The sequence below is a fragment of the Theropithecus gelada genome, chromosome 13, assembly GCF_003255815.1.
Source record: "Theropithecus gelada isolate Dixy chromosome 13, Tgel_1.0, whole genome shotgun sequence".
NCBI classification, from domain to species: domain Eukaryota; kingdom Metazoa; phylum Chordata; class Mammalia; order Primates; family Cercopithecidae; genus Theropithecus; species Theropithecus gelada.
Genome location: NC_037681.1, coordinates 15473071 through 15497290, shown reverse-complemented (window position 1 = coordinate 15497290; position 24220 = coordinate 15473071). Strand labels below are relative to the sequence as shown.

General features: G+C 46.7%; 2 protein-coding genes across 2 annotated transcripts in view; both read right to left on the bottom strand.

Moving 5' to 3' along the window:
• The window catches only part of CREG2 (cellular repressor of E1A stimulated genes 2), a 39259-nt gene extending 36869 nt beyond the window's left edge, over positions 1–2390 (bottom strand). Inside the window, exon 1 of the mRNA XM_025354400.1 lies at positions 1870–2390. Within this exon, the coding sequence (XP_025210185.1) occupies positions 1870–2310 (441 nt within the window). The 5' untranslated portion in view covers positions 2311–2390. The remainder of the gene's footprint in view (positions 1–1869) is intronic.
• Positions 2391–11091: 8701 nt separating this feature from the next.
• Positions 11092–24220, bottom strand: part of RFX8 (RFX family member 8, lacking RFX DNA binding domain) — a 77855-nt gene continuing 64726 nt past the window's right edge. The window contains exons 10-12 of the mRNA XM_025354482.1: positions 19747–19861; positions 16239–16555; positions 11092–11450 (exon numbers count right to left, since the gene is read on the bottom strand). Of these exons, the coding sequence (XP_025210267.1) occupies positions 11274–11450; positions 16239–16555; positions 19747–19861 (609 nt within the window). The 3' untranslated portion in view covers positions 11092–11273. The remainder of the gene's footprint in view (positions 11451–16238; positions 16556–19746; positions 19862–24220) is intronic.

Here is a 24220-nt window from a genome sequence, read left to right as displayed (position 1 = left end):
CCAACAAAAATATTTAGTGCTGAGGTTTTCCCAAATCCTGCCATTCAAGCAACCCAATTTTCCATGATTTTATCCCTAACAAAGTGCACCTTGTTGTTACTTAGCTCAGAATTCAGGGGTTGTCTTTGTCCTTGGAATGTCACATGATAATGGTGTGCAGAATATAAAAGACAGGGCTTTAATTTTTTAGGAACATGAAATGTTAAGGAATCTTCCAAAATGGTAGTGTAACTTTGTTCATATATCCTGTTTTCAGTTTGTCATAGCTGCCCAGAGTCATGCTTTGCATACATGGCATTGTAAGTGCTTTCTGAATTTATTGTTTTAATCAAATGTCAATAAGGATTAGAAAGAGGAACTCCTAACAAAGCTAAGAGAAGGACTGTTGAAAGTCAAAATATCTCTAATACATTGGCACTAGACTTTTAATCTCTTGAAAAGATTTGTGTTTTCAACTAAGATCAGTGTCATCTTTAACCTTTATGTCTTTTTTTTTTTTTTTTTTTTTTTTTTTGTGAGACGGAGTCTCGCTCTGTTGCCCAGGCTGGAGTGCAGTGGCCGGATCTCGGCTCACTGCAAGCTCTGCCTCCCGGGGTTCAGGCCATTCTCCTGCCTCAGCCTCCCAAGTAGCTGGGACTACAGGCGCCCGCCACCTCCCCTGGCTAGTTTTTTGTATTTTTTAGTAGAGACGGGGTTTCACCGTATTAGCCAGGATGGTCTCGATCTCCTGACCTCGTGATCAGCCCGTCTCGGCCTCCCAAAGTGCTGGGATTACAGGCTTGAGCCACCGTGCCCGGTCTATGTCTTTAAGATGTGTCTTAGGAGTGCAAGACACAGCTGTGAAAAATCATTTGGGTGTTGAGAATATCCAACTGGATCTGCATTTGACACTGAAGAGGTTAAGACCATTGCCTCTTTGGTCTTGAAATAAAGTTGCCATTTAGGTAGTTTTTAAGCAAAAAAGGGCCTTAATAACTGCCTGGTTAACCACCTAATTTTACAGATGAGGAAAGCAAAGAAGAGAAGCCAGTGACTTGGCCACAGTCTTGGTGAGACCCAGAGCTGGGGCAAGAACCTGGCCAATGTCCTATGCATTCTATAAAATATTATTTCTTTTTTTGTAGGAAGTAAATAGGAGTTCACATTGCTGCTTTGTAGCTCTTTGATCTCTCTTAACACCCCTAAAAGCCTTCTGAAGGCATGGAAGTTACATCTGCATTACTTATCCATGTCATTCTAGGTGGAATCATGTCTGACAAGTGAGTAAAGCATTTGCGAACTGAACAATTAAAAGTGCAGCGAATAGCTCATTCCAGCATTTACACACTTTGCATAATAAGCCTCCTTTCCAGAAAAAAAAAAACCTTGAACTCCATTTTCTTAAATGCAGATTTCCATCGAAGCCCTGGTGCTGTCTCTCTCCCCATCCCCACTTCAGCTTCAGGTCACAAGGTGATGGGGAGTTCGAGTCTATGGATTTGTGCCCTGCGCTGGGAAGGGCTGTCCCCGCCTACTCTGCAATTCCAAAGGCGGCTCTGGCTGCTTTGGTCCAGGTCTCGGTCAGATACAGGTTAGGTGTCCGTCTCCCTGCCTGGCCATCTCAAGGTGGGGATTGGGTACCCAACTCTAGCTGGCAGGAAGCCTGATTATCCATGTCCCTCTCCGACCCTCCCCCCCGACTTCGCCAGGCTCACGGAGGCACCATCGCCTTCCATCACGTACAGTGTCGAGGGTCCCATCCAGCCAGCGCACCGGGCACGTCTGGTGGACCCGGATCCCAGTCCCGAGCGGTCGCAAGCACGTCCCCGTCCCCGTCTCCCGCCGCCGCCTGAATGCCAGGCCCCCTCGCCCTCCCCGCCGGGCGCTTACCTTCTCGTGGGCGGACACGGTGGCCAGGCAGCCCGAGGCGCTGGCGTGGGCCAGGGAGCGGGCGGTGGCCGCGAGCAGTCTAGGGCCCGGGGGCGCACCGGCCGCCTGGCCGCCCTCGCGCCGGTAGGAGAACATCCCGGGCGGCGCCGGGGGCTGCCTGGCGCGGGCGGCGCCCGCCCGGGGCCGCAGGTGCGCGTCCTCCTTGTGAGCCGAGGGGGGGAAGCTCTGCTGCCAGATGCTGCCCGAGTCCTCCAGCAGGGCGGGCATAGCCTCCTCAGTGGAGGCGCTGTCCAGCTCCTCGTCCACCTCGTTGGTGACGGCCCAGGACACGGAGCTCACGATCACGTAGCCCGCGGCTGGGGACAGCAGGGCGCTGCAGCACAGCAGCCAGGAGAGGCGGGTCCCCGGCCGCGCCGGGCGCCGGCCGCGGCGCACGGACATCTTGCAGGCTGCACGCCCGGCCGCGGGGGCCGCCAGCAGCGCTAGTGCCGGGGAGCCCGGCAGCGCCCCCCTGCGGCGGATCCCTGCAGCCGCGAGTCCCGGCGAATCCCTGCAGCCGCGCGCCTCGCTCAGAAGTCCAGGCTCGCAGAAGACCAGGTTCCACGCACACGCCGCGCATCCTGCGGAGTCCTCCTCGCGCGCCAGGTCCCGGGATGAGTTCGTGTCCTGCAGGATGGCACAGGTTCCGCAGAGGGTGGGCGTTCAAATCCCGGCTCAATGCACACCTCTGCTCAACAGCTGTGAGACCTGCCAAGCCACTTAAACTCTGTGCCCATTTCCTTCATTAGCTGACAAAGATAATATCTACCTCTTAAGGATGATGGATGGGACGATTGAACGATTAATATTTGAAGAGGCTTAGAACGGTGTGTGGCATGGAGGAAACGCGATACAGTAGTCCCTTGGTATCTGAGGGGTATGGTTACAGGACCCCCGTGGATACCAAAATCCAGAGATGCTCAAGTCCCTTATAAAAAACGGTGCAGCATTTGCATAAAACCCATGCGCAGCCTCCTTTGATATCTAAATTGCTTATAAAATGCCTAATACAATGTAAATACTATGTAAATTGTTGTTTACTCTATTTATCAGGTAATAGGACCAGAAAGAAAGCCAGTATATGTTCAGTACAGATGCAATCACCCTTTTTTATTTTGTATTTTTCTGATGAAGAGTCTTGCTCTGTCCTCCCAGGCTGGAGTGCAGCGGCACAATCACAGCTTACTGCAGCCTCAACTTCCCAGGCTCAGGTGATCCTCCTGCCTCAGTCTCCAAAAGTGCCGGGATTACAGGTGTGAACCACTGCGTCCAGCTTTTTTTTTTTTCTTCAAATATTTTCAGTCTGTGGTTGGTTGGGAACCCACAAATACGAAAGGCTGACTGTATTTAGTTAACTAGACACAGGTAAGGATCGTTACCATCATCTTATTAGAGGAGAAAACTGAATAAATGATGGAGGTAAGATTAGCACCAATTCCATCTGATGCCCATTCTCTTTCTCTGCAAGGACGATAACCCTTCTTATACTTTGCTGTGTCAGGAGGGCATCGCAGCCAGTTCATCTAACAGCAGAATCAAGTTATTTGCATTTAAGCGGAAACAAACTGGCTGAGGCCACATGCACAAATACCACTTTGGCCAAGCCCCTCATTCCAGGTCACCAGAACTGCGGTCCAAGCCCCGGAAAGGAAAAATGTGGAGGAATATTGCAGGCTTTTGGCTCTTTTCTTTTCCTTTCCTCTCCTCTTTTTCTTTCTCTTTCTTTCTTTCTTCCTTTCTTCCTTCCTTCCTTTCTTTCTTTTTCTCTTTTCTTTCTTTCTTTTTCTTTCTTTCCTTTCTCTTTCTTTCTTTTCTTTCTTTCTTTCTTTCTTTTTCTTTCTTTCTCTTTCTTTCTTCTCTCTCTCTCTCTCTCTCTCTCTTTTTCTCTCTTTATTTCTTTTGGAGTCTTGCTCTGTCGCCCAGGCTGGAGTACGGTGGCACGATCATGACTCACTGCAGCCTGGATTGCCTGGATTCAAGTGGTCCCCCGTCCTCAGCCTCCTCAGTAGCTGGTATTACAGGCACACCACCATGCCTGTTGGCTCATTTTTATTTTTTGTAGAGATGAGGTCTCACTATGTTGCCCAAGCTGATATCAAACTCCTGAGCTCAAGCAATTCTGTGACTTCAGCCTCCCAAAGTGCTGGGATTACAGATGTGAGCCACTGCATCGGGCCCGCATTTTCTTCATCCATTCATATTGATGGACATTTAGGTTGTTTCTGCCTTAGTTATTGTGAATACTACTGAAATAAATGTTAGAGTGTAAATACCTCTTTGAGATCCTGTCTTGAATTCTTTTGGGTAATACCCATAAGTGTGATTGCTGAATCATAAGATAGTTTACTTTTAATGAACCTCCATACTGTTTCCCAAAACAGCTGCACTATTTTATATTCCTGCCAATGGTGCACAAGAGTTCTAATGTATCCACCTTCTCACCAACACCTGTTGTTATTGTTTTATAATGGCCATTCTAATGGGTGTAAGGTGATATCATTGCAGGTTTTTTTGTCTGTTTAATTCTTTCTTGTTTGTTTGTTGTAGAGACAGAGTCTTACTCTTTTGCCCAAGCTGGAGTGAAGTGGTAATGATCATAGCTCACCGTAACCTCAAACTTCTGTGCTCAAGCGATCCTCTCTCCTTGGTCTCTGGAGTAGATGGGACTATAGATAGGCACATGCCATCATACCTGGCTAATTTTTATTTATTTATTTAGAATGTCTTCTAATTCATGAATATGGGATGCCTTTGCACTTATTTGTGTTGCCTTTATCAGTATATTATATATTCTACATGTATTGAAGAGATTAAGGGACTTAAATCATATGTATATAAAATTTACTTAATGGCTACAAATTTGAAGTGTGTGTATATATATAAATCACGTATACAGTATATATGATTTATATATAGTATATATGACATATATAGTGTATATATGATTTTAAATATATATACAGTGTATATCTAGAGTATATATATGATTTTAAGTTCCTTAATCACTTCAGATTTATGGCCATTAATTTCAAGGGGGCATTGGCCCTGCCTGGTAGTGCTCTCCTACTTCTCTGATTCATTCTCCTCCCCTTATAGGAAACTCTCACTCCTTTCCTTTCTCCTACTTTCTTCAGGTCTCTTTTCAAATTACACCTTGTGAGAGAGGTCTTGCTTGAATGCCCTATAAGAAGCAGCATCAGACCGGGTGCGGTGGCTCATGCCTGTAATCCCAACACTTTGGGAGGCAGAGGTGGGCAGATCACCTGAGGTCAGGAGTTCAAGACCGGCCTGGCCAACGTGGCAAAATCCCGACTCTACCAAAAAATACAAACATTAGCTGAGCATGGTGACGCACACCTGTAATTCCAGCTACTTGGGAAGCTGAGGCAGGAGAATTGCTTGAATTGGGAGGCAGAGATTGCAGTGAGCCAAGATCGCGCCATTGCACTCCAGCCTGGGCAACAGAACAAGACTCTGTCAAAAAAAAAAAAAAAAAAAAAAAAAAAGAAGGGAGCATCCACATCCCCATAGTGAATTTTCACTATAACACTTATATGTACTTAAGATATTTTGCTTTTGCCGGGCGCGGTGGCTCAAGCCTGTAATCCCAGCACTTTGGGAGGCCGAGATGGGCGGATCACGAGGTCAGGAGATCGAGACCATCCTGGCTAACACGGTGAAACCCCGTCTCTACTAAGAAATACAAAAAATAGCCGGGCGAGGTGGCGGGCGCCTGTAGTCCCAGCTACTCGGGAGGCTGAGGCCGGAGAATGGCGTGAACCCGGGAGGCGGAGCTTGCAGTGAGCTGAGATCCGGCCACTGCACTCCAGCCTGGGCTACAGAGCGAGACTCCGTCTCAAAAAAAAAAAAACAAAAAACAAGATATTTTGCTTTTATTTGCTGATTAGCTCAGTGTCAGTCTTCCTGTACCCAGAACATAAGCCCCAAAAGAGCAGAGATTTGTCTATTTTATTCATGGTTGAGGAAACAATGCCCAGAGTGTAATGCTTTGACATGCTGAGTACTTCGAAGTAAAGGACAGTGGAAGAGCCTCAGAAGCAAAATCTCTTTCTGGCCTTTTTCTACCCTTCTTTCTCCTGCTCCCGTCTCTCCCACAAGGCAGGCCATAGGAACCAGAATTTCTCTTCCCGAAGATGGATCATAGAAATTAGGACCCCTCTCCTTCAAAGACAGCCATAAAGCCTAGAAATATGACTCTAACTCCCTCTGCCTTTCTGTAAAGGAGCTGGCCATAAAGAGATTCTTGGACCCACCTTGTCTGAGAGTAGGTCTTGAGACCTCATTCCAGAAGGGGTCCTGCCCTCCACCTGGGAGAATGGAAGGACACACAGAAGGAGGAAGAAGAATCTGAACAGACAGGCCTTGCTGGGTTTGCCCACTCAGTCTATTACCATTAGATCATTCACTTTTTGTCCAATCACATTTCTTCATGGTTGTCCATTCTTCACCCAACCTAAGCATGAAAATGGACAGTTTTCCCTGAGTCTTTGAGTCTTTATTTATTTCGGCTTTCACGTCACATAAAGCTTCGATGATACGGTTGGATCTGTGTCCCCGCCCAAATCTCATGTCGAATTGTAATCCCCAACGTTGGAGGTGGGGCCTGCTGGGAGGTGATTGGACCATGGGGGTGAATATCCCCTTTGGTGCTACTCACTAATCGTGAGTGAGTTCTCGTGAGATCTTGTCGTTTACAAGTGTATAGCACCTATCCTGCCCACTGCTTCCTGCTCCAGCCATGTAAGATGTGTCTGCTTCCCCTTCACCTTCTGCCATGATTCTAAGTTTCCTGTGGCCTCCCCAGAAGCCAGATGCCACCATGCTTCCTGTACAGCCTGTGGAACCATGAGCAATTAAACCTCTTTTCTTTATAAATTACCCAGTCACAGGTATTTCTTTGTAGCAGTACGGGAATGGCCTAATACATTGGATTAAATATTATATACATTTGTTATGCTTTTCTCTTTTTTCTTTTGTTATAACAGTGTTGACCATGACCCTTATGGGTGGGTGAGGAAAGGTATCACAGCTTTCCACCCCTACAATCCCAAGTGTTTAAAGAGTACCTGGTAAAAGAAAAAATACATGACAAATACTTAATTTTGGAACACATCACTGTAAATTTTTGATCAGATACGTGTTTCTGAAAAATCTGTCTGCTGCCAGCATGTTAGTGGCCTACCAACTTATCATCATGAGTGAACATTTATGTTCCAAGATACATGTGGGTGCAGCTATTATTACTGTGAAGAGTAATGTGATGTGCCTCTCTTTCTGTACTCACCATATTGACAATCAGTAATGTGCCCTAGCGGGATATCTGTCTGTACAGGTTCTCATTATTATTCCTATTTCAAATTACTGTTTCAGAAAATAATATTGCTTCTACATATACTAATGGATCAAATGTTTGTTTCCTATCGAGTTAAATTGCATGGAAGGTAGTGCTGTAATAATGTCACAATTGATGGGGGTGATTGATTGTGGAATCTGCAGATGGCCAGGATCTCACTGCTGCCTGAGGACCCTGAGTAGGGCATTTCCACCTGGGAACGGAGCAATTGGGATAATGATTTAGATGTTATTTTGAGTGAGCTGAACGGGATAAGGGAGGTGGTAGAGTGATGTGGTTGACAACTCCAGTTGTTTGACACCTCCCTGCATCCATACCCATTAGGAGTACCTTATCTTGCTAACTCTGAGTTTGGCAACATGACTTGCTTTGGTCAATGGTACAAGACCACACTTGGTGCAAAAGAAGGTGTGAAAACATGCTTGTGTGTTTCCATGTCTGCTTTCTTGGACTCCCTCCTGCCATGAGAACATGCATGAACTGGCCTGTTGAAGGAATGTGGGAACCACATGGAGGACAGCTGAGGCCATCCTAGACGAGCCAGCTGCTACACACCTGTCAGGAACCTTGGAGAGCTGAGTGAGCCCAGCTGAGATTTGTTGAGTCCAGGCCAGAACAGCAGAACCAGCTACCCAAGCAAACTATGGACTGGTGAGGAATAATATATAGATGGTGGTTGTTTTAAGCCATGAAGGATTAGTTTGTTATACTGTAATAGTGAACTGATCCATCGTACAAGCAAAAAACGATCTTTGCAACCTGCTCTGTGGATTCTTTATGGCTAATTCTTTATGGCTAAACTAAGAAAAATCTAAGTTTGGGGTAGGGGATGAGGGATTTCCTGTTCACATTCATGTTCACTTTCAAGTAATAGACCACCAATTACTTTCAATCATAGGAATGATCTCTGTTCAGTAATTAAAATGTCAGTGTAATAATCAAAATGTCAAACTTTATTAAGATTGACATCTTCTCCTCTCTCCTGCTAGCTGCTTTAGGACTTGAGGGCTGAGGTGGGCGAGGCAGATGTGGTTGTATTCTTTTTCATTTTTCTCCTTGCTGGGCCTCATGTCTCAACTCATCAAGGAAGGGAATTGGGAGTTAAAAACAAAGACTTGCCTACGAGGCAGGTGCAGCTCTATTCTCACACCAGAGCTTGTTGGTCCTGGTGGCTTGCTTGCTTCCTCTTTTTCTTTTCCTTCTTTTCTTTCTTCTTTTCTTTTTCTTTCTTTCTCTTTCTCTGTCTCTCTCCCTCTCTCTTTCTTTTTCCAGACAGGGCCACACTCTGTGGCCCAGGCTGGAGTGCAACAGTAGAATCATAGCTCACTGCAGCCTCAACCTCCTGGACTCAAGCTATCCTCCCACCTCAGCCTCCCAAGTAGTTGAGACTACAGGCACTAACCACTATGCCCAGCTAATTTTTTACATATTTTATCAAGACGAGGGTTTCACCATGTCGCCCAGGCTGGTGAAAAGCTCCTGAGCTCAAGCAATCCAGCCGCCTTGGCCTCCCAAGTGCTGGGATTACAGGTGTGAGCCACTACGTCTGGTGGCTTTTCAAGCCCAGCTCGCTTTCTCTTGAAATCCTCCTGTGTGCTTTTTAGTCTTTCTTCCACCAGGAACCTCCAATCCAATCCCCATAAAGTGGGCAATGCCACTTATTCATTTAAGACAGGGTCTCGCTCTGTCATCCAGGCTGAAGTGCAGTGGCATGATCGTAGTTCACTGCAGTCTTGAACTCCTGGGCTCAAGCAATCCTCCTGCCTCAGCCTCCTGAGTAGCTGAGACTACAGCCACATGCCACCGTATCCAGCAATTTTTTTTTTCTTTTGTAGAGATAGGGTTCTCATTATGTTGCCCAGCCTGGTCTTGAACTCCTATGCTCAAGTGATCCTCTCACCTTGACCTCCGAAAGTGTTGGGATTATAGGTGTGAGCCACAGTGCCTGTTCACCTTCTATTTTTTAAGATACACTTTTATATATAACGTATGCAGAAATGCAATCAAGTCAAATCACAAACTTCGTGACACGGTTTCGCAAGGTGAACACACTGCACTGTATGGCCAGCCACCAGCCCAAGAATGGGAGCGCCATGAGGGTTCCTGGCATAGACTTCATGGAGTCGCAGCCTTGACAGCCATTTTTAGACCTGATATAAGCTGTTTGAAATCCAGCTGAACTCTGTCATTCTTGTCCTCAGTGAGACTTCTCCTCTCTGTGTGGTGTTTGCAATATAGCCTGCTTGTTCCTCATCCCACTGATGCCAAATCCAGCTCATGCCACAGCTGCTGGCTGTGGAAAAAATCTAATGGTCAACCCTGGAGTCATGTAAATGAGTTCCCTCCTTTATGCATGTTTTCTTTAAATGACCCAGATCCACAAGTCCTGAGGGAAAGCCTGAGGAATAGCTCCCTGGGCTTCAATAAAGGCAGGTCCCTCAGGCTCAACCACAGGCTGGTTGAGCTCCCTGCTGCCTCCAGACTCCTCCTGGCCCTCCTAGTGATTCGGTGTCCCTAACCTCTCTGGGTCTGTGAGCAATAAACTTCTGCTTCCTGCATGTTACTTTCACCAACACACCCAAACTTTACTCTCCCCCCCCACCCACCCCATCAGGGCTCTCCTAGGCAGGTCCCAAGATCAAATAAGAAAGAAATCATAATAATACAAATCACGACACTCCCAGAACTCCCTCCTCCTCTCTGTTACTACCCATCCTCACCCCCTATCCTAACGTCTAACGCTACAGAGAAACAATGAAAATTGTTTTCTTTGGTAGACTTGGGCATTCAAGGACAGAATGCTCAGAATGACTTCTGCTAGCTCTTAGCTAATCAGTTTACCCCAAAATATGCAAACAAAATTCACCGTTCCCAGACTTACAGATCCTGCTATTGCCTCTGTTCTGTGACTCAGTCCACCAATTGTCTACTTACTTACGAGCAAACACACGACATGCAAAGTCACTGAGCAGTGAGCAAAAGAATAAATGTCTCTGACTCATTCTTCAACAACTCCTCCCAGACAGCTTGAGATAATATATTAAATGTAGTTGAAAAGGGCTCTTAAATATGATTTTTTTTAACCACAAAGATGAGTAATTCTTAATGAACCTATAGACGTATAGTTCCTGTGTTTAAAATTTCCAAGCATTTAGGGAAATGTAATTCATTTCATAAGTAAATGTAATTCATTCCATATGTAAATATACATGAAATTTAGTTCATTTCATATGTAATATGAGATCAATAAAATATTCTCTATTTTTTCCATGTATACTGGAAATCATGTTAAGCATGAATTTTAAAATTCCTTTTAAATATTATAATCACTTACATAAAAATGGATTTTGTGTAACAATGATCTATTCCTACTTTCAGCAGTTTTTAGGATTTTGCTACAAAAAGAGAACTAAAGAGAGATTCAAAGCAGGACATTAGCCTCTGCTACAGACATTGTTGCATTCAAAATTCTCTCACTTTAAGAAAATTGGGATAGTGAACCAAAGGTGTTTAATGGACCAGTGAGTGAGTTCAACAGTGATATCACATTGATTTTTTTTTTCTGTTCCTCACTGCCTGAGGGGATCTATCTACAAATTGTATTTCGATCGAGGCACCACCAAGGGGAGGAAAATATTACCACTGGCATTCTACTGCTTGTACCAGTTGGTATTCTTCGAACTTTTTCTTTCTCTGGAGCCTTAACCATTTCTTTACTCCCAAGAAGCATTCTCAAATTTCTTTTCTGCTGTGTCTCAAAATAGAAATACCCGGAAAGCCCCAAAAGAAAAGCAACACAGGCAAAAATTATTCTCCAAATCAGTTTATATATTGTATCAAAACCACCTCCTTAGAAATAAACATAAACTAGACAATGCTACATCTATTATATACATAACATCGTCTTCCGTCAATAGAAAAACTCTAGTATTTAATATTTTTAAGAATGCAAGTCTATCAGTTTTCTTATTCTCTATACAAATAAATAATCTCACACATTAGCATCGCTTTCTCTGAAATAAATGTCTTCAGAGCTTTGGGGTACATCTGATATCTGAATCACAAATTGTTGTCCATCTTTTAGGGTTATGAGGGCTTCTTGTCCCATAGGAAGGCTGAGTTTAACTGCGCTTTCGGTGGTTTCATCTTCCAACAGCACTTGGATGAGCTGCAAGAGGGAAATGTTTAAAAGGAAAAGGTAAAAAGAGACAGTTATACTATTCCTTGTTGCAGGAACTACCATTGGAATTCTTCTACCAAGCCTGTGGTCCCACCCTGGGATGTAAAGGAGAAGTTCATGCATTTATTCTTTTTTTTTTTTGAGATGGAATTTCACTCTCGTTGCCCAGGCTGGAGTGTAATGGCGCCATCTCAGCTCACTGCAAACTCCGCCTCCCGGGTTCAAGCGATTCTCCTGCCTCAGCCTCCCAAGTAGCTGGGATTACAGGCATGTGCCACCATGCCCAGCTAATTTTGTATTTTTCATAAAGACAGGGTTTCACCATGTTGGCCAGGCCGGTTTTGAACTCCTGACCTCAGGTGATCCACCTGCCTCAGCCTCCCGAAGTGCTGGGATTACAGGTGTGAGCCACCGCGCTCAGCCCATGCATTTATTCTTACTAAGAGAACACCTGATTTCTCAGGAAAACACTCAGGGTCCAGTGAGGACTCAGTGGGAGGCTTTGCAAGGCAGGGATGGTGCAGGGGCGGGGAGCTGACGGGCTCTCTTTAGGGAAACGAAGAGGGCTCTGCAGTTTGTGAGAAATGTCCTCGTGAGAGCAAACCAACACTTCCTTAACAGACACCAGAGACAGCAGCTGAGTCGTGAAAGTCGGGAGGGAGCCTGTGAAAGGCACCCACGGTCTCCGTGTGGCTGTAGCACCCACCAATTTGGGGGTCTCCAGACAGCTACTAATCCCAGCATTCTCAACAAGTCTCTGGAGCTGACATAGTCGGCTCAAATCCCCACACTGGCTCTCCTTCTCCCATCCGTCAAATAAACCATTAATTTGTGGAGGGCGGGAACCTATGAAAACAGCAATCTGGTATTGGTGACTCAATCGCAAGTAACAGATTCGAGAGGTGTGGAGGTTCCAAGTTAGCAGAAGCTCTCTTCAGCCACTTCACCTGACGAGCAAGTCTTCCTGTCGGAGAATGGCGAATGTACCATCCGTCCCTTAGCTCCAGGAAACTTGGCCATGACTACTTTAAAACCAACAGAAATGTATTCGCTTGGTCTGATTTCATCAATAAACCTCCTATAAGCTAGTGTATTTTGACAGAGATGTGTGCACCGTAACTTCAAATGCAAGGTTCATGAAAGTTGTCTCATTCTTTCTCTAAATTCGACAAAAACCATCACCACCCCATGAAAAGATGTTTTTCTTCTTTTTCAAAAAATTGTTTTCACCTTTATCTTAGAGGTGAAGAGACACTTAAAAAAAATTTGTTTTGCCCTGCTGTAATCCTGGAGTACATGACCTAAATTCGTTATTTGATATCATTCTAGTTTTTCACTTTGTTCTTAAACATGCCTTGGCATCTATTTTGAACGGCGCTAGAATGTAGAAGAGGGACAGATGGATATGGCAATCCGGAATGCTGACTTCAGTTGTTACTGTAGGTGCAGGCCGGAGCTAAACTGTTCGCGGAATGAGGCTGCCACAGCTGTGCAGCTGAATGGGGTGTTAACTCGCGGCAGATGAATGCAGATGGGACACGCAGGGTGTGCTTTTTTGTTCATGATGAGTGCAAGTACTGAATAATGGATGCAATGAAAATCAGATGAGCATAACTTTTTGGTGTGCTTGTTTAAGTCATTATAGCTAATTCAGCAGGCAGGAACGAACAGAAGCAGGTTTAATTAATCTCTAATGTGTATTACCTTGGATTACCTGACATTCATCTGCTTGTATTGCTTTATTATGTAGTTCAATTAAGTATTTAATATCTTCTCTATTGTTTCCACCCATTAAATACAGGTCAAACCTCATTGCAAGGAACTTCAGAGAAGCTAAGGGATTGGGCCAAGAGTGTCAAGAGAAAGTGCTCAGCTTCCCCCGTGGTGGGGAAATAATGATGATGACCAGTGGTTACTGGGTACTTACTATATTCTAGGAAATAGTCTAAGCATTTTACAACACTTAACTCATTTAAACCTCCTAACGGCCCTATGGAATTAGACATGAGTATCCCCATAAGTTAAGCAATGTGATCAAGGTTCTAGCTAATAAGGGGAAGAAGTAGAATTTGAACCCAGAAATGTATGAACCAGGATTGCCCTTATCAGACTTCAAGGTATTTTTAATAATTAGTCTCAAGTAACCAATTTTGGAATTAAAGCAGATGGTAGAAAACGCTCTCAGGGAGAGAATGCTGAGAAGGACAGTCTTCGAAAGATCTGTGGAGGTGTAAATTCCTGTTCTCCCAATGATTAGTGAGGTGACCTTGGGAAAATTACCCAACCCTTTAAGATCCTCAGTTATGCCAGTTGTAAAGTGGGGTTGATGGTAACACCTATTTCATTGAGATGAAAATATGCATTTAAATGCTCAGCTCCGGGAGACTGTCAGCGTCTGTTCTTCATGCCTTCTACCTGTGGCTGAAGAGGTAAAAGCTTACTCCTGGTTACCTTGCTGACTAAGAAGCATGTGTATGTAATTTGACTAACATTCTCCACTTGGCTGAACTTTAGTCCGGCTCTTGAACCTTCTCCTTCGCCCACTTCCTTGTAAAATCCAGTTTTAGCAAGAACCCTGCTGAGTCACTTTAGCAAGAATGCCCCATCTTCACATCTGATCAGTTTCCTCATCCTCTGCCGGCCTCCAAGTGATGTCCGGTCACCCCAGCCTGCTGGACTTCTACAAGAATCCTGTTAGGTGGGTTTAGCCAGAATCCCCCTTACCTCTGACACTTCTTCTTAGTAAGTTCCCATCCACTGACCCCCACCCGGCTCCTGGGCTACAAATTCCGCACCCGCCACCCTGTCCCTGCTATACTCAGAGTTAAACCCAATCTCCCTCCCCGACTGCAAAAGCCCAGTGGAGATGGTCCTGAATAAAGCCTTCCTTACAGATAAAGCCTTCCTTACAGATAAAGCCTTCCTTATGGTGCTTTAACAAGTGTCACTGAAAGATGTTTTTGTTTTTCCTTTAACAAATTGTCATGCTACACTCCGACCTCTTGCCCCAGCCGGTGAGCGCAAAGAAATTGCTTTACTTGGAGATGAACACTGCAGCCCAGCATGAATGCTGGCCCGGCTAGGGCTCTAGGGAATGCTGCAGAGTACACTCAGGTACTTCCCACTGGAGGCCCCTGGAGGGCTCTGCCGCCAGGTACAGCAGCAGGGAGAGCCATTCTCCTAGGCATAGCCTGGCCAAGCCATCGCCTCTTCGGATCTAACTGGGCCTTGTTTCTGCCAACTGCCTGGAAACACCTGCTTCCTGAAAGCGCCTTAGCTGCCACCAGCTAAGGAGGCCCAGCTCTCATCAGCACCCCCAAGTTGGGGTCAGTGTTGCACTACGGCAGGCTTCATTGACCATGTCTGCTTTTTTCACATGGACACTCATGGAGGAGGTGAGTTTCTCATTTACAGACAACATCTGAATCCACCTCACAGAGAGCACTGAATGCACCTGGATGTGTGACTATCTCAAAGTGAGAAACAAAGACCAAACGCAGATAGGGAACGGGGAAACCTGGGAGACGCATTTCCCTGGCTCCTGGTTTTTTTGTTGTGGTGGTGTTTTTTTTTTTTTTTTTTTTTTTTTGATCTAGGGAGGTGTCTTGTCCAAGCGTTGCTCAATAACAGTGTGTGCAAGATCTCTGCAACTGGAGAACTCGGAATGAGAGTTTGCTCAAGAAGGGAAGGGCCCTGGAAGGTTCCTAGTATTCTGCGGACTCTAACACGTGAAGAGTTTTAGGCTGTGGCTCATTGCCATGGCCGAGACCACTATTAACCTGCTTCAGGTTGAATGATTGCACCTGCTTCAGTTTCCTATTACGCACAACTCATCTGTGCAGAGGGGAACTTGTGGGCACAAAAAGAAGAAGATGGATAGCGGCTAAACAGCAAACTTGTGCACAGAAATTAGTCCTAAGACAACTGCTGTCAGTGGTTTTTTAACCAGCTCACTCCCCGCTCCTCAACGCAGGCATTTCAGTTGTTCCTCCGTCAGCCCAGCTCTGCTTCGTGGCACTGAGGTCCATGTCTGACCTCTCCAGCCTGCGTCCTGCACTCCTCAGGGCATCAAACCACCTCCTGTCGAGGGTTGTAGGTGCAGAATGGACTTGAGATCAGGCAGGCTGGGGCTCCAATCTCTGTTCCACTATTTCCTTGCATTTCCTTACCGTGTGACTTTGTGCAAGTCACTCAGCTTCTGTGAGGCTCAGTTTCCTCATCCATCAAATGACAATGACAAGAACAAATACGCTACAGGATGGCATGGCTTTAAGATAACATACACAGGGGCTAGATAGTAGGTGTTGGGTAAATAGCAACTCTAATCTTTATGTCTTTCAGCAGGTATCCCAATGTAATCTTTTCAAAATCCTCTCTGTTCAGACCACCCGACATTTCCTTTCTTTGAACACTAGGGGCATTTTCAGTGCATGCCCCTCAGAGGTGATACACCACCGCTAGGTGTGTTATTGCTGAGTTAGTCTAACCAGGCCAAGTACGCTCTGGGAAGGCAAGACAGACCCAGGCCATCCAGAGGGTCCACACTTCTAATCATGCCAGGCACCTATTAATGTTCCACAGACCCGAGCCGACCAGTAACCAACAGACAGTGAATTAAACTCCCCCTGGGCAAAATCACCTAGGGTAAAGATGACTGTAGAATCCTTTATCATTGTTTGGACAAAGTGATCTTGAGGGTTTTCCTAACCACCTGTGGCTCTTATTCCCCTTGAAACAGCTGTGTGGAAGGGGGTCCTGGGGTCCTGGTGTCCCTACCTTATTGCCCGTGGCAGTGTCCACCAGGAAGCCCAGGATCCTGAGGACCATGTTGCTCACACCCACAGGATATCGGCCCTGGCCCATGTGTGTCGGTGTCACCCCCAGTGACTCCACGCTGGGGCCAGCACACGTCTGGGGCCATGAGGAATTCAGAGGGTGGAAAAGTGCCTGGTCTGGCTGGCCAAGAGTCGGGTCATCTGGTAGCATCTCCTTGACATTCCCCATGTCCTCTTCCTCCTCTTCCTCCTCTAGGCATGACTGAAGTGTATGAATCACATATTCCAAAAGCAGTAAGTGAAACAGATGCCAGGAGCCTACATTTAGATAATAACCAAAAATGAATACATTTGATAGACAGACAATATCACTGTGAAACTAAGAACTTTTCTGTGGCTAACACCTGTGTACGTGAGCCTCGTTCCAATAGCTGACCCTGAAGGGGCCTGGGTGGGCCTCTTACGTAGCATCCATCAGTAGAAAACCCCTGGCAGGGCAGCTATTGGACAGAAAGGACTGAAAGCTAAATAGCCTAAGCCATGAAAAAGAACTTAAAATCCATCCAGTGTGAGATGGGAGGAAAGCAAACCCTACAGGGCACTGGGTGCTGCTCCCAGAGCTGGAGAGGGTGCCCCTCAGCCTCACCGTGCCCCATGTATGATCCACAGGAACGTCCAGAAGGGGCGGGAGGAAATGGGGGCAGCAAGCAGAAGGCAGGCTGCTGCTGTTTTGTGGTGCTTGAAACGTAGTGCCCTGCCCCTCTCGCAGACCCTGTGGTTGCAGTTCTTTGTGTGGGAAGTGAGTAAGGAGGCCGGCTGGCGTTCCACCTGTGAGGCATCTTCTCAGGTGGGCCTGCAAGTGCTGTCGTCAGAGAGACAGGAGGGTATGTGACTTAGCTGAATGCTCCAAATCCCAAGGCCTTTGCACTCCCAGAAAGGAAAACAATCATTAATGTTTGCTTGAGAAACGGGGGGAAATCTGGCCTATTGCAATTGTTAAAAGGTAAGTTTTAAATAAAGGTAAAACCATGACTCTTACAAATATAAAATGGACACATCAGGCCGGGCACAGTGGCTCACACCTGGAATCCCAGCACTTTTGGAGGCCGAGGTGGACAGATCACGAGGTCAGGAGATCGAGACCATCCTGGCTAACACAGCGAAACCTCCTCTCCACTAAAAAGTACAAAAAAATTAGCCGGGCATGGTGGCACGTGCCTATAGTCCCAGCAACTTGGGAGGCTGAGGCAGGAGAATAGCTTGAACCCAGGAGGCGGAGATTGTAATGAGCTGAGATCACGCCATTGCATTCCAGCCTGGGTGACAGAGTGAGACCCCATTTCAAGAAGAAGAAAAAAAGGACATATCAGAGGTTTTATTTAACTCATTAATTAAATGATATATTACATCTTATTGCTACATCAGTTAAGATGTTGCCACTAGTTCAAAAGAGAATTCAAAGTACTAACTATATACTACAGACAGAAAAGAATGCTGACAGTGACAAATAGATGCAAAAGGGATCTGTCCTCAGGGCAGTGTCAATGGCAACCACCTGATACAACCAACTTGTATTTCTGTGGATGAGGGTCATCTGCATTATCAGTTTGCTGGAACTTTACAGAGCTATAAAAATAACTCAAAAGACAATGGAAGGTAGAGATAACCCAGAAGGCTGTGCCAACCTTTTGTCCATTTCAAGTAATCTTTTCATCCATTTCAAAAGCCCTTCACAGTTTTTCCCTGAGTAGTGTTCTATTCCTCCACGGATGTGGGCGAGGGGTAACTGCCCCGGTGGAAGGCATGACCTTGCCTGAAGTGAGCTGGACATTGTCTGGCCTATTTAACCTTGGAAAATCATAGTCCGAGTCTGGAAACCATTGTTCAAACTACTGGTGTGAATACATTGATTTCATATGGAGGTACAGAGAAGGTAGACTGGGAAAAGTAACAACTACAGACTACATTTCTTTTCTTTTTTTGAGACAGAGTCTGGCTCTGTTGCCCAGGCTGGAGTGCAGTGGCACAATCTCAGCTCACTGCAACCTCTGCCGCCCCGGCTCAATCAATTCTCCCACCCCAGTCTCCCAAGTAGCTGGGACTATTGGGCCACCACATCTGGCTAATTTTTGTATTTTTTTTTTCTGTAGCGACAGCGTTTCACCATATTGCCCAGGCTGGACTTAAACTCCCAGGCTCAAGAGATCTGCGTGCCTCAGTCTCCCAAAGTGCTGGGATTACAGGTGTGAGCTACCACACCCGGCTCGGGGCTAGCTTTCTTTCCGTGATGCACGTGAGCTCTGCTCTCTCTCTGCTCTGGAAGAGCATGAGCATATAGCAGAGTCAGTTTGGACTTCATTGAAGGGCAGAGTCCCACTATAAGTGAGTGTCACCTATATGGCAGCTGACAGCAGCAGCCCTCAGGAGCTCCAAGGTGTCTGCAAAGCTGGTCTAGAATAGGGCTTGCTTTCTCTTTCTTCTTGCTGCGAGAGCATCTGGCAGCTCTCTGTGAAGGGATCACTTGCCATAACTACTGTGCAAACTCACAGGAGTGGAGACTTTATCTTTCCACTGTATGCCCAGTGCCCAGGAAGGTGCTTGGGAGGCAAGAAATACCTTTTGAAGGAATGATCCATTCCATGAAGCTGGTGAGCTGAGTGGTGAACTTCCCTTTCTACAACCTTTTTTTTTTTTCCTTTTTTCTTTTTTTTTTTTTTTGAGGTGGAGTTTTGCTCTTGTCGCCCAGGCTGGAGTGCAATGGTGTGATCTCAGCTCACCGCAACTTCTGCCTCCCGGGTTCAAGTGATTCTCCTGCCTCAAGCTCCCGAGTTGCTGGAATTACAGGCATCTGCCACCACACCCGGCTAATTTTTGTATTTTTAGTAGAGACAGGGTTTTACCATGTTGGTCAGCCTGGTCTCGAACTCCTGACCTCAGGTGATCCACCTGCCTCAACCTCCCAAATTGCTGGGATTACAGGTGTGAGCCACAGCACCCAGCCCCTACAACCCTTTTTATAAGGCAACTGCATCAAAGATGCGACCTTCCCCAGCAGAGGAAGACCAGTAATTTGACCAGGAAGTTTGCAAAATGCACATTACTTCACTCTTTCTACCATCTGCATACAATGGCAACTTAATCATTATTCCTGAGAATTAAGTATGAGTGCTTCAAAGAACCCATTTTGTCCTTCATCTCAGTTGTCTCTCAGTGCTTTCCTCAAAATGTCACACAGCTCATAATTCAAGAACCAGGAGAAGCTTCCTGTGTGTCTACCGATGATGAAACAGGAAGGAAAAGCATGGTCCATCTGTTTGACAGGCTATCACACTGACACTAAAAAGAAAAATTACTATCGTGTTGTATGGTTTGCTGTGTCTATGTTATATTTTACATAAAAAGGCTAAAAGAAGATGGCTGGATTCTACATAGCAATATGCAAAATACTTACGCCATAACGACATTTTTAAAAGGTAGAACACAAAATATCTTCTTATTCTCTGACTTACCAAAACTGTCTCTGTGGCAGAGGGTCATGGCTTTGCTCACGGCAGTGAGAAGAAGGTTCCATCTCAGCTGGAAGCCGGCGGCCAATTTGATAAACTCTTCTTTGCTTCTGCTGGGCTATTAAGTTTTTGGGAGAAAAAAGGCTGCAGTTTGTGATAAAATCAAGCAGCACAGTATGTTTTCAAAGGCACACATTTGTCATGCACATGCATTTTTAAAGAGCCAAAGAAGAGAAAGATGAAATAACAAGAGTGGGAAGTGAGGCAGCAGGGCCCATGTCTGGTCTTTCTCTGTTTTCCATGGATATGGTTCCAGGGCACAGCCCTTTGAAGCTGGTGGAGAGAAGGAGGGAGGTAGGAAATTGGCTTACTTTTTCTCTTAAAATCACCATGCAAATTTTTTTTTTTTTTTTTTTAAGACATGGTCTTTCTGTTCCCCAGGCTGGAGTGCAGTGGCACAATCTTGGCCCACTGCAGCCTCGAACTCCTGGGTTTAAGCGATCCTCCCCCCTCAGCCTCCTGAGTAGCTGGGACTACAGGCATGCACCACTGCACATGACTAACTTAATTTTTGGGGGGAGGGTGGGTAGAGATAAGGGTCTCACTGTGTTGCTCAAGCTGGTGTTAACTTCTGGGCTCAAGTGATCTTCCTGCCTCAGCCTCCCAAAGGCACCGGGATTAGAAGCATAAGCCATCATGCCCAGCACCACACAGTTTTTAAAAAGAGGTCACTTGTGATATGTGACACAGAAACAAACATCGTAGGGACAGCCTCACCGAAGTCCACTTGGGAATGGCCATCAAGAGGGGCAGGAGCTGTTTTATCTTTGCACTTCTGCATGTCAAATCTGGCTGTGGAAAAGAGGCACAGAATCCCATAATAATGAAAAGCAGTGGTGCTCATTTGGAAAAGCTGGTCATCACGCTTGCGGTGTAAGCCAGCTCCAAACTGGAAAGTCTCAGCCCCTGCACCCAGTGGAACCAAGGTCGTCTGACAGCCTCACTGGCACTAAACTGTGTACCAGTAAGATGCCGCTGCATGCCAACTAAGACATTCCCTCTACCCAGACGGAGAGCGGCCTTGGACCACACTTGAAGCCATCTGTAAGCCCTGAGTCATGGACTTCAAATGCATCTGTTGATAGGCATGCTCCAAGCCTCTTTTCATCCTCAGTCACATGCCTGTGGACCCACCACAGCTCCACCACATGTCTTTGAGGAAGAAATGGAGAGCCTGGCTAGAAACAAAGAATGCCCTTTCTTGTCATCGCTTCTTTTCCCTCTGCCCCAGCGAAACCCTTGGCACACCAGAAGGTGGCCCTGAGTTTCGGGGAACGTGAGGTCCTTTCGGTAGCAGTCTCCTCCTCAGTGCTCCTCACCATCTGAGACGGACTCTTGGGAGGAGTCCCTCCCATTGGTGTTCAGCAGAGGGTTTTATGTTGAAGGGACAATGAGAGTACAAAAGCACAGGGATCCTGCTGGGCGCTGTGGCTCACGCCGGTAATCCCAGCACTTTGAGAGGTAGAGGCAGGTGGATCATTTGAGGTCAGGCATTCGAGACCAGCCTGGCCAACATGGCAAAACCGCATCTCTACTAAAAGTACAAAAATTAGCTGAGCGGGGTGGCACACACCTGTAATCCCAGCTACTCTGGAGGCTGAGGCAGGAGAATCGCTTGGACCTGGAAGGCGGAGGTTGCAGTGAGCCGAGATTGCGCCGCTGCACTCCAGCCTGGGTGACAGAGCGAGACTCCGTCTCAATTAAAAAAACAAAAACAAAAACCCACAGGGATACTTCCTAAAAGCATCGAGGGTTGCAGCTCTGAGTGACCAGGGCGCTCTCTGCACAGATGTTTGAAAGTCAGCCATAAACACCATTGAGCGTTCTTCCCGTCACCTCCACAGTATGGCACTTTCTGTCCCCCAACATGGAAGCTCCTCCAGGGCCTGAACTGCCCTCTGCTCGCTGACTGCCAGATGCTAACTGAAGCCATGGGGCATCTCTGACAAGCCCCAGGGTGTGCATCTTAACAGTCTGAGCATTTGATTGACAATAATCCGGTTTGTAAAAATCAGCTAAGCTCTTTTACAAAAACAAGACCTTCAAAGGCACGCAGTAACAAAAACACCATTTTTCTAATGTGCCTCTTTTGTGAAGGCGGAAGGCACAATGATGGAGACCTGGGAAACACACAGGTCTCTGTGGTTTATGATGTAGGATGGCAGGGTTGGTGGTGATTATCTCAGTGGGTCCACCTCATTAAAGCTGGAGGCTGAGTTCTAGTTTCCACTTAAGGAACAGACAATGGACAACTCCTGTCTAGGACAATGTATAATATAAGCCTTCAGCTAGCAAATGAATAAATGTCTCAGAAGCCATCCAGCTCTGGACATGGGCACTGACGTTACAAATAAGCTTTGCCTAAGGTCAACAGGAGGAATAAAAACCATACAGAATCTGGGATAATTATTTTCAAGAAGCAAATGAGCCCAGACACCTGCCAGGGGTTGGAACTGGCTTTCTAGTTCCCTCCTGAGGATTTTTCTGGTTCATATCTAGGTTTAAGCCCCCAAAGTCCCCAGCAGTCTTCTTGGTCTCAGTTATTATTTCTCCTCTTTCTTCTGAACTGAGAGTTCAGGGACACAGACAAGGTCAGGCAGGTGGCACAAGGGAGTGGCCACATGGCCAGAAGCTTAAAGAGAAAGCCCAGAGCCACGCTCCCAGCCCCAGGCCCTCGGAGTCTTTGTTCCACCAGTGTGGACCGCTCCTTCCTTCCTAGGTAAGCTCGCTCCTGCTCTTGAATGCCCAGTCCCCCTCTCTCAGCTTATTTTAATCCTACACATGCTTTGTATCCCAGTTTTAAGTCCCACCTTCTCTTCAAGGCTTTTCCCAACCACTTCAGCCTTGGCAAGTACAAAGACTCGACAGGTGGGGCCTGGGCTGCCTCGTTTCCCTCTAGGGTTTTTTGTTTGTTTGTTTTGCGATGGAGTCTTGCTCTGCCACCCAGGCTTGAGTGCAGTGGTGCGATCTTGCCTCACTGCAACCTCTGGCTCCCAGGTTCAAGTGATTCTCATGCCTCAGCCTCCCGAGTAGCTGGGACTACAGGTGCGTGCCACCACACTCAGCTAATTTTTTGTATTTTTTTTTTAGTAGAGATGGGGTTTCACCAGGTTAGCCAGGATGGTCTTGAATCTCCTGACCTCATGATCTGCCTGCCTTGGCCTCCCAAAGTGCTGGGATTACAGGTGTGAGCCACCATGCCTGACCAGACGCTCGGAGTCTTTTGTTGCCCAGGCTGGAGTCCAGTGGCTCTCAGCTCACTGCAACCTCCGCCTCTGGGCTTCAATTAATTCTCCTCCTCAGCCTCCCGAGTAGCTGGGATTACAGGTGTGCACCACCATGCCCAGCTAATTTTTGTATTTTTAGTAGAGACAGGGTTTCACCATGTTGGCCAGGCTAGTCTTGAACTCCTGACCTCATGTGATCATCCCACCTTGGCCTCCCGAAGTGCTGGGATTACAGGCGTGAGCCACCGCCCGGCCTCCCTCTAGGTTTTAACCCACAGCCCCTAGCTCTCCCCACCTGCCCTGGGCCCATGGAGTGAGGGGCCGTGTCCTCTCTCAAGGCATACTCAGCTCTCCACAGGTGACTGACCCCACGGAGGATGATGAAAATCAAGCCCAGGATCCCACTGAAGCAACTCCCAAGAGCTGCTGGCCGGAAGGACCAAACCCGCCCATATTGACAACCAAACCATCTTTGGGCTTCTGAAATCAAGCCGGACACTTTACTGGAACGTGTCTGCAAAACATGCAGACAAGCGCTATTCTCCCCCTAAAACAGACAAAACTCCTCCTCTTGTTCCACAATCCCATTGGTGCAATACACACCTGTACACACAGTCACCCACACCCACTTACACACATGCTCACAGTCACACACATGCTCACCTGTACACACACTCATCCATGCATGCTCACCCACACACATACTGCACACGCTCATGCACACCCACTCACCAGTACACCACGCTCACCACACCCACATACACACATGCTCACACACTGATACACACGCTCACCACACCCACACACATGCTCACACACTGATACACACGCTCACCACACCCATATACACACACGCTCACCACACCCACATACACACATGCTCACACACTGATACGCTCACCACACCCATATACACACACGCTCACCACACCCACATACACACATGCTCACACACTGATACCACACCCACATACACACATGCTCACACACTGATACACACGCTCACCACACCCACATACACACATGCTCACACACTGATACACACGCTCACCACACCCACATACACACATGCTCACACACTGATACACACGCTCACACCCACACACATGCTCACACACTGATACGCTCACCACACCCGCATACACACACGCTCACCACACCCACATACACACATGCTCACACACTGATAC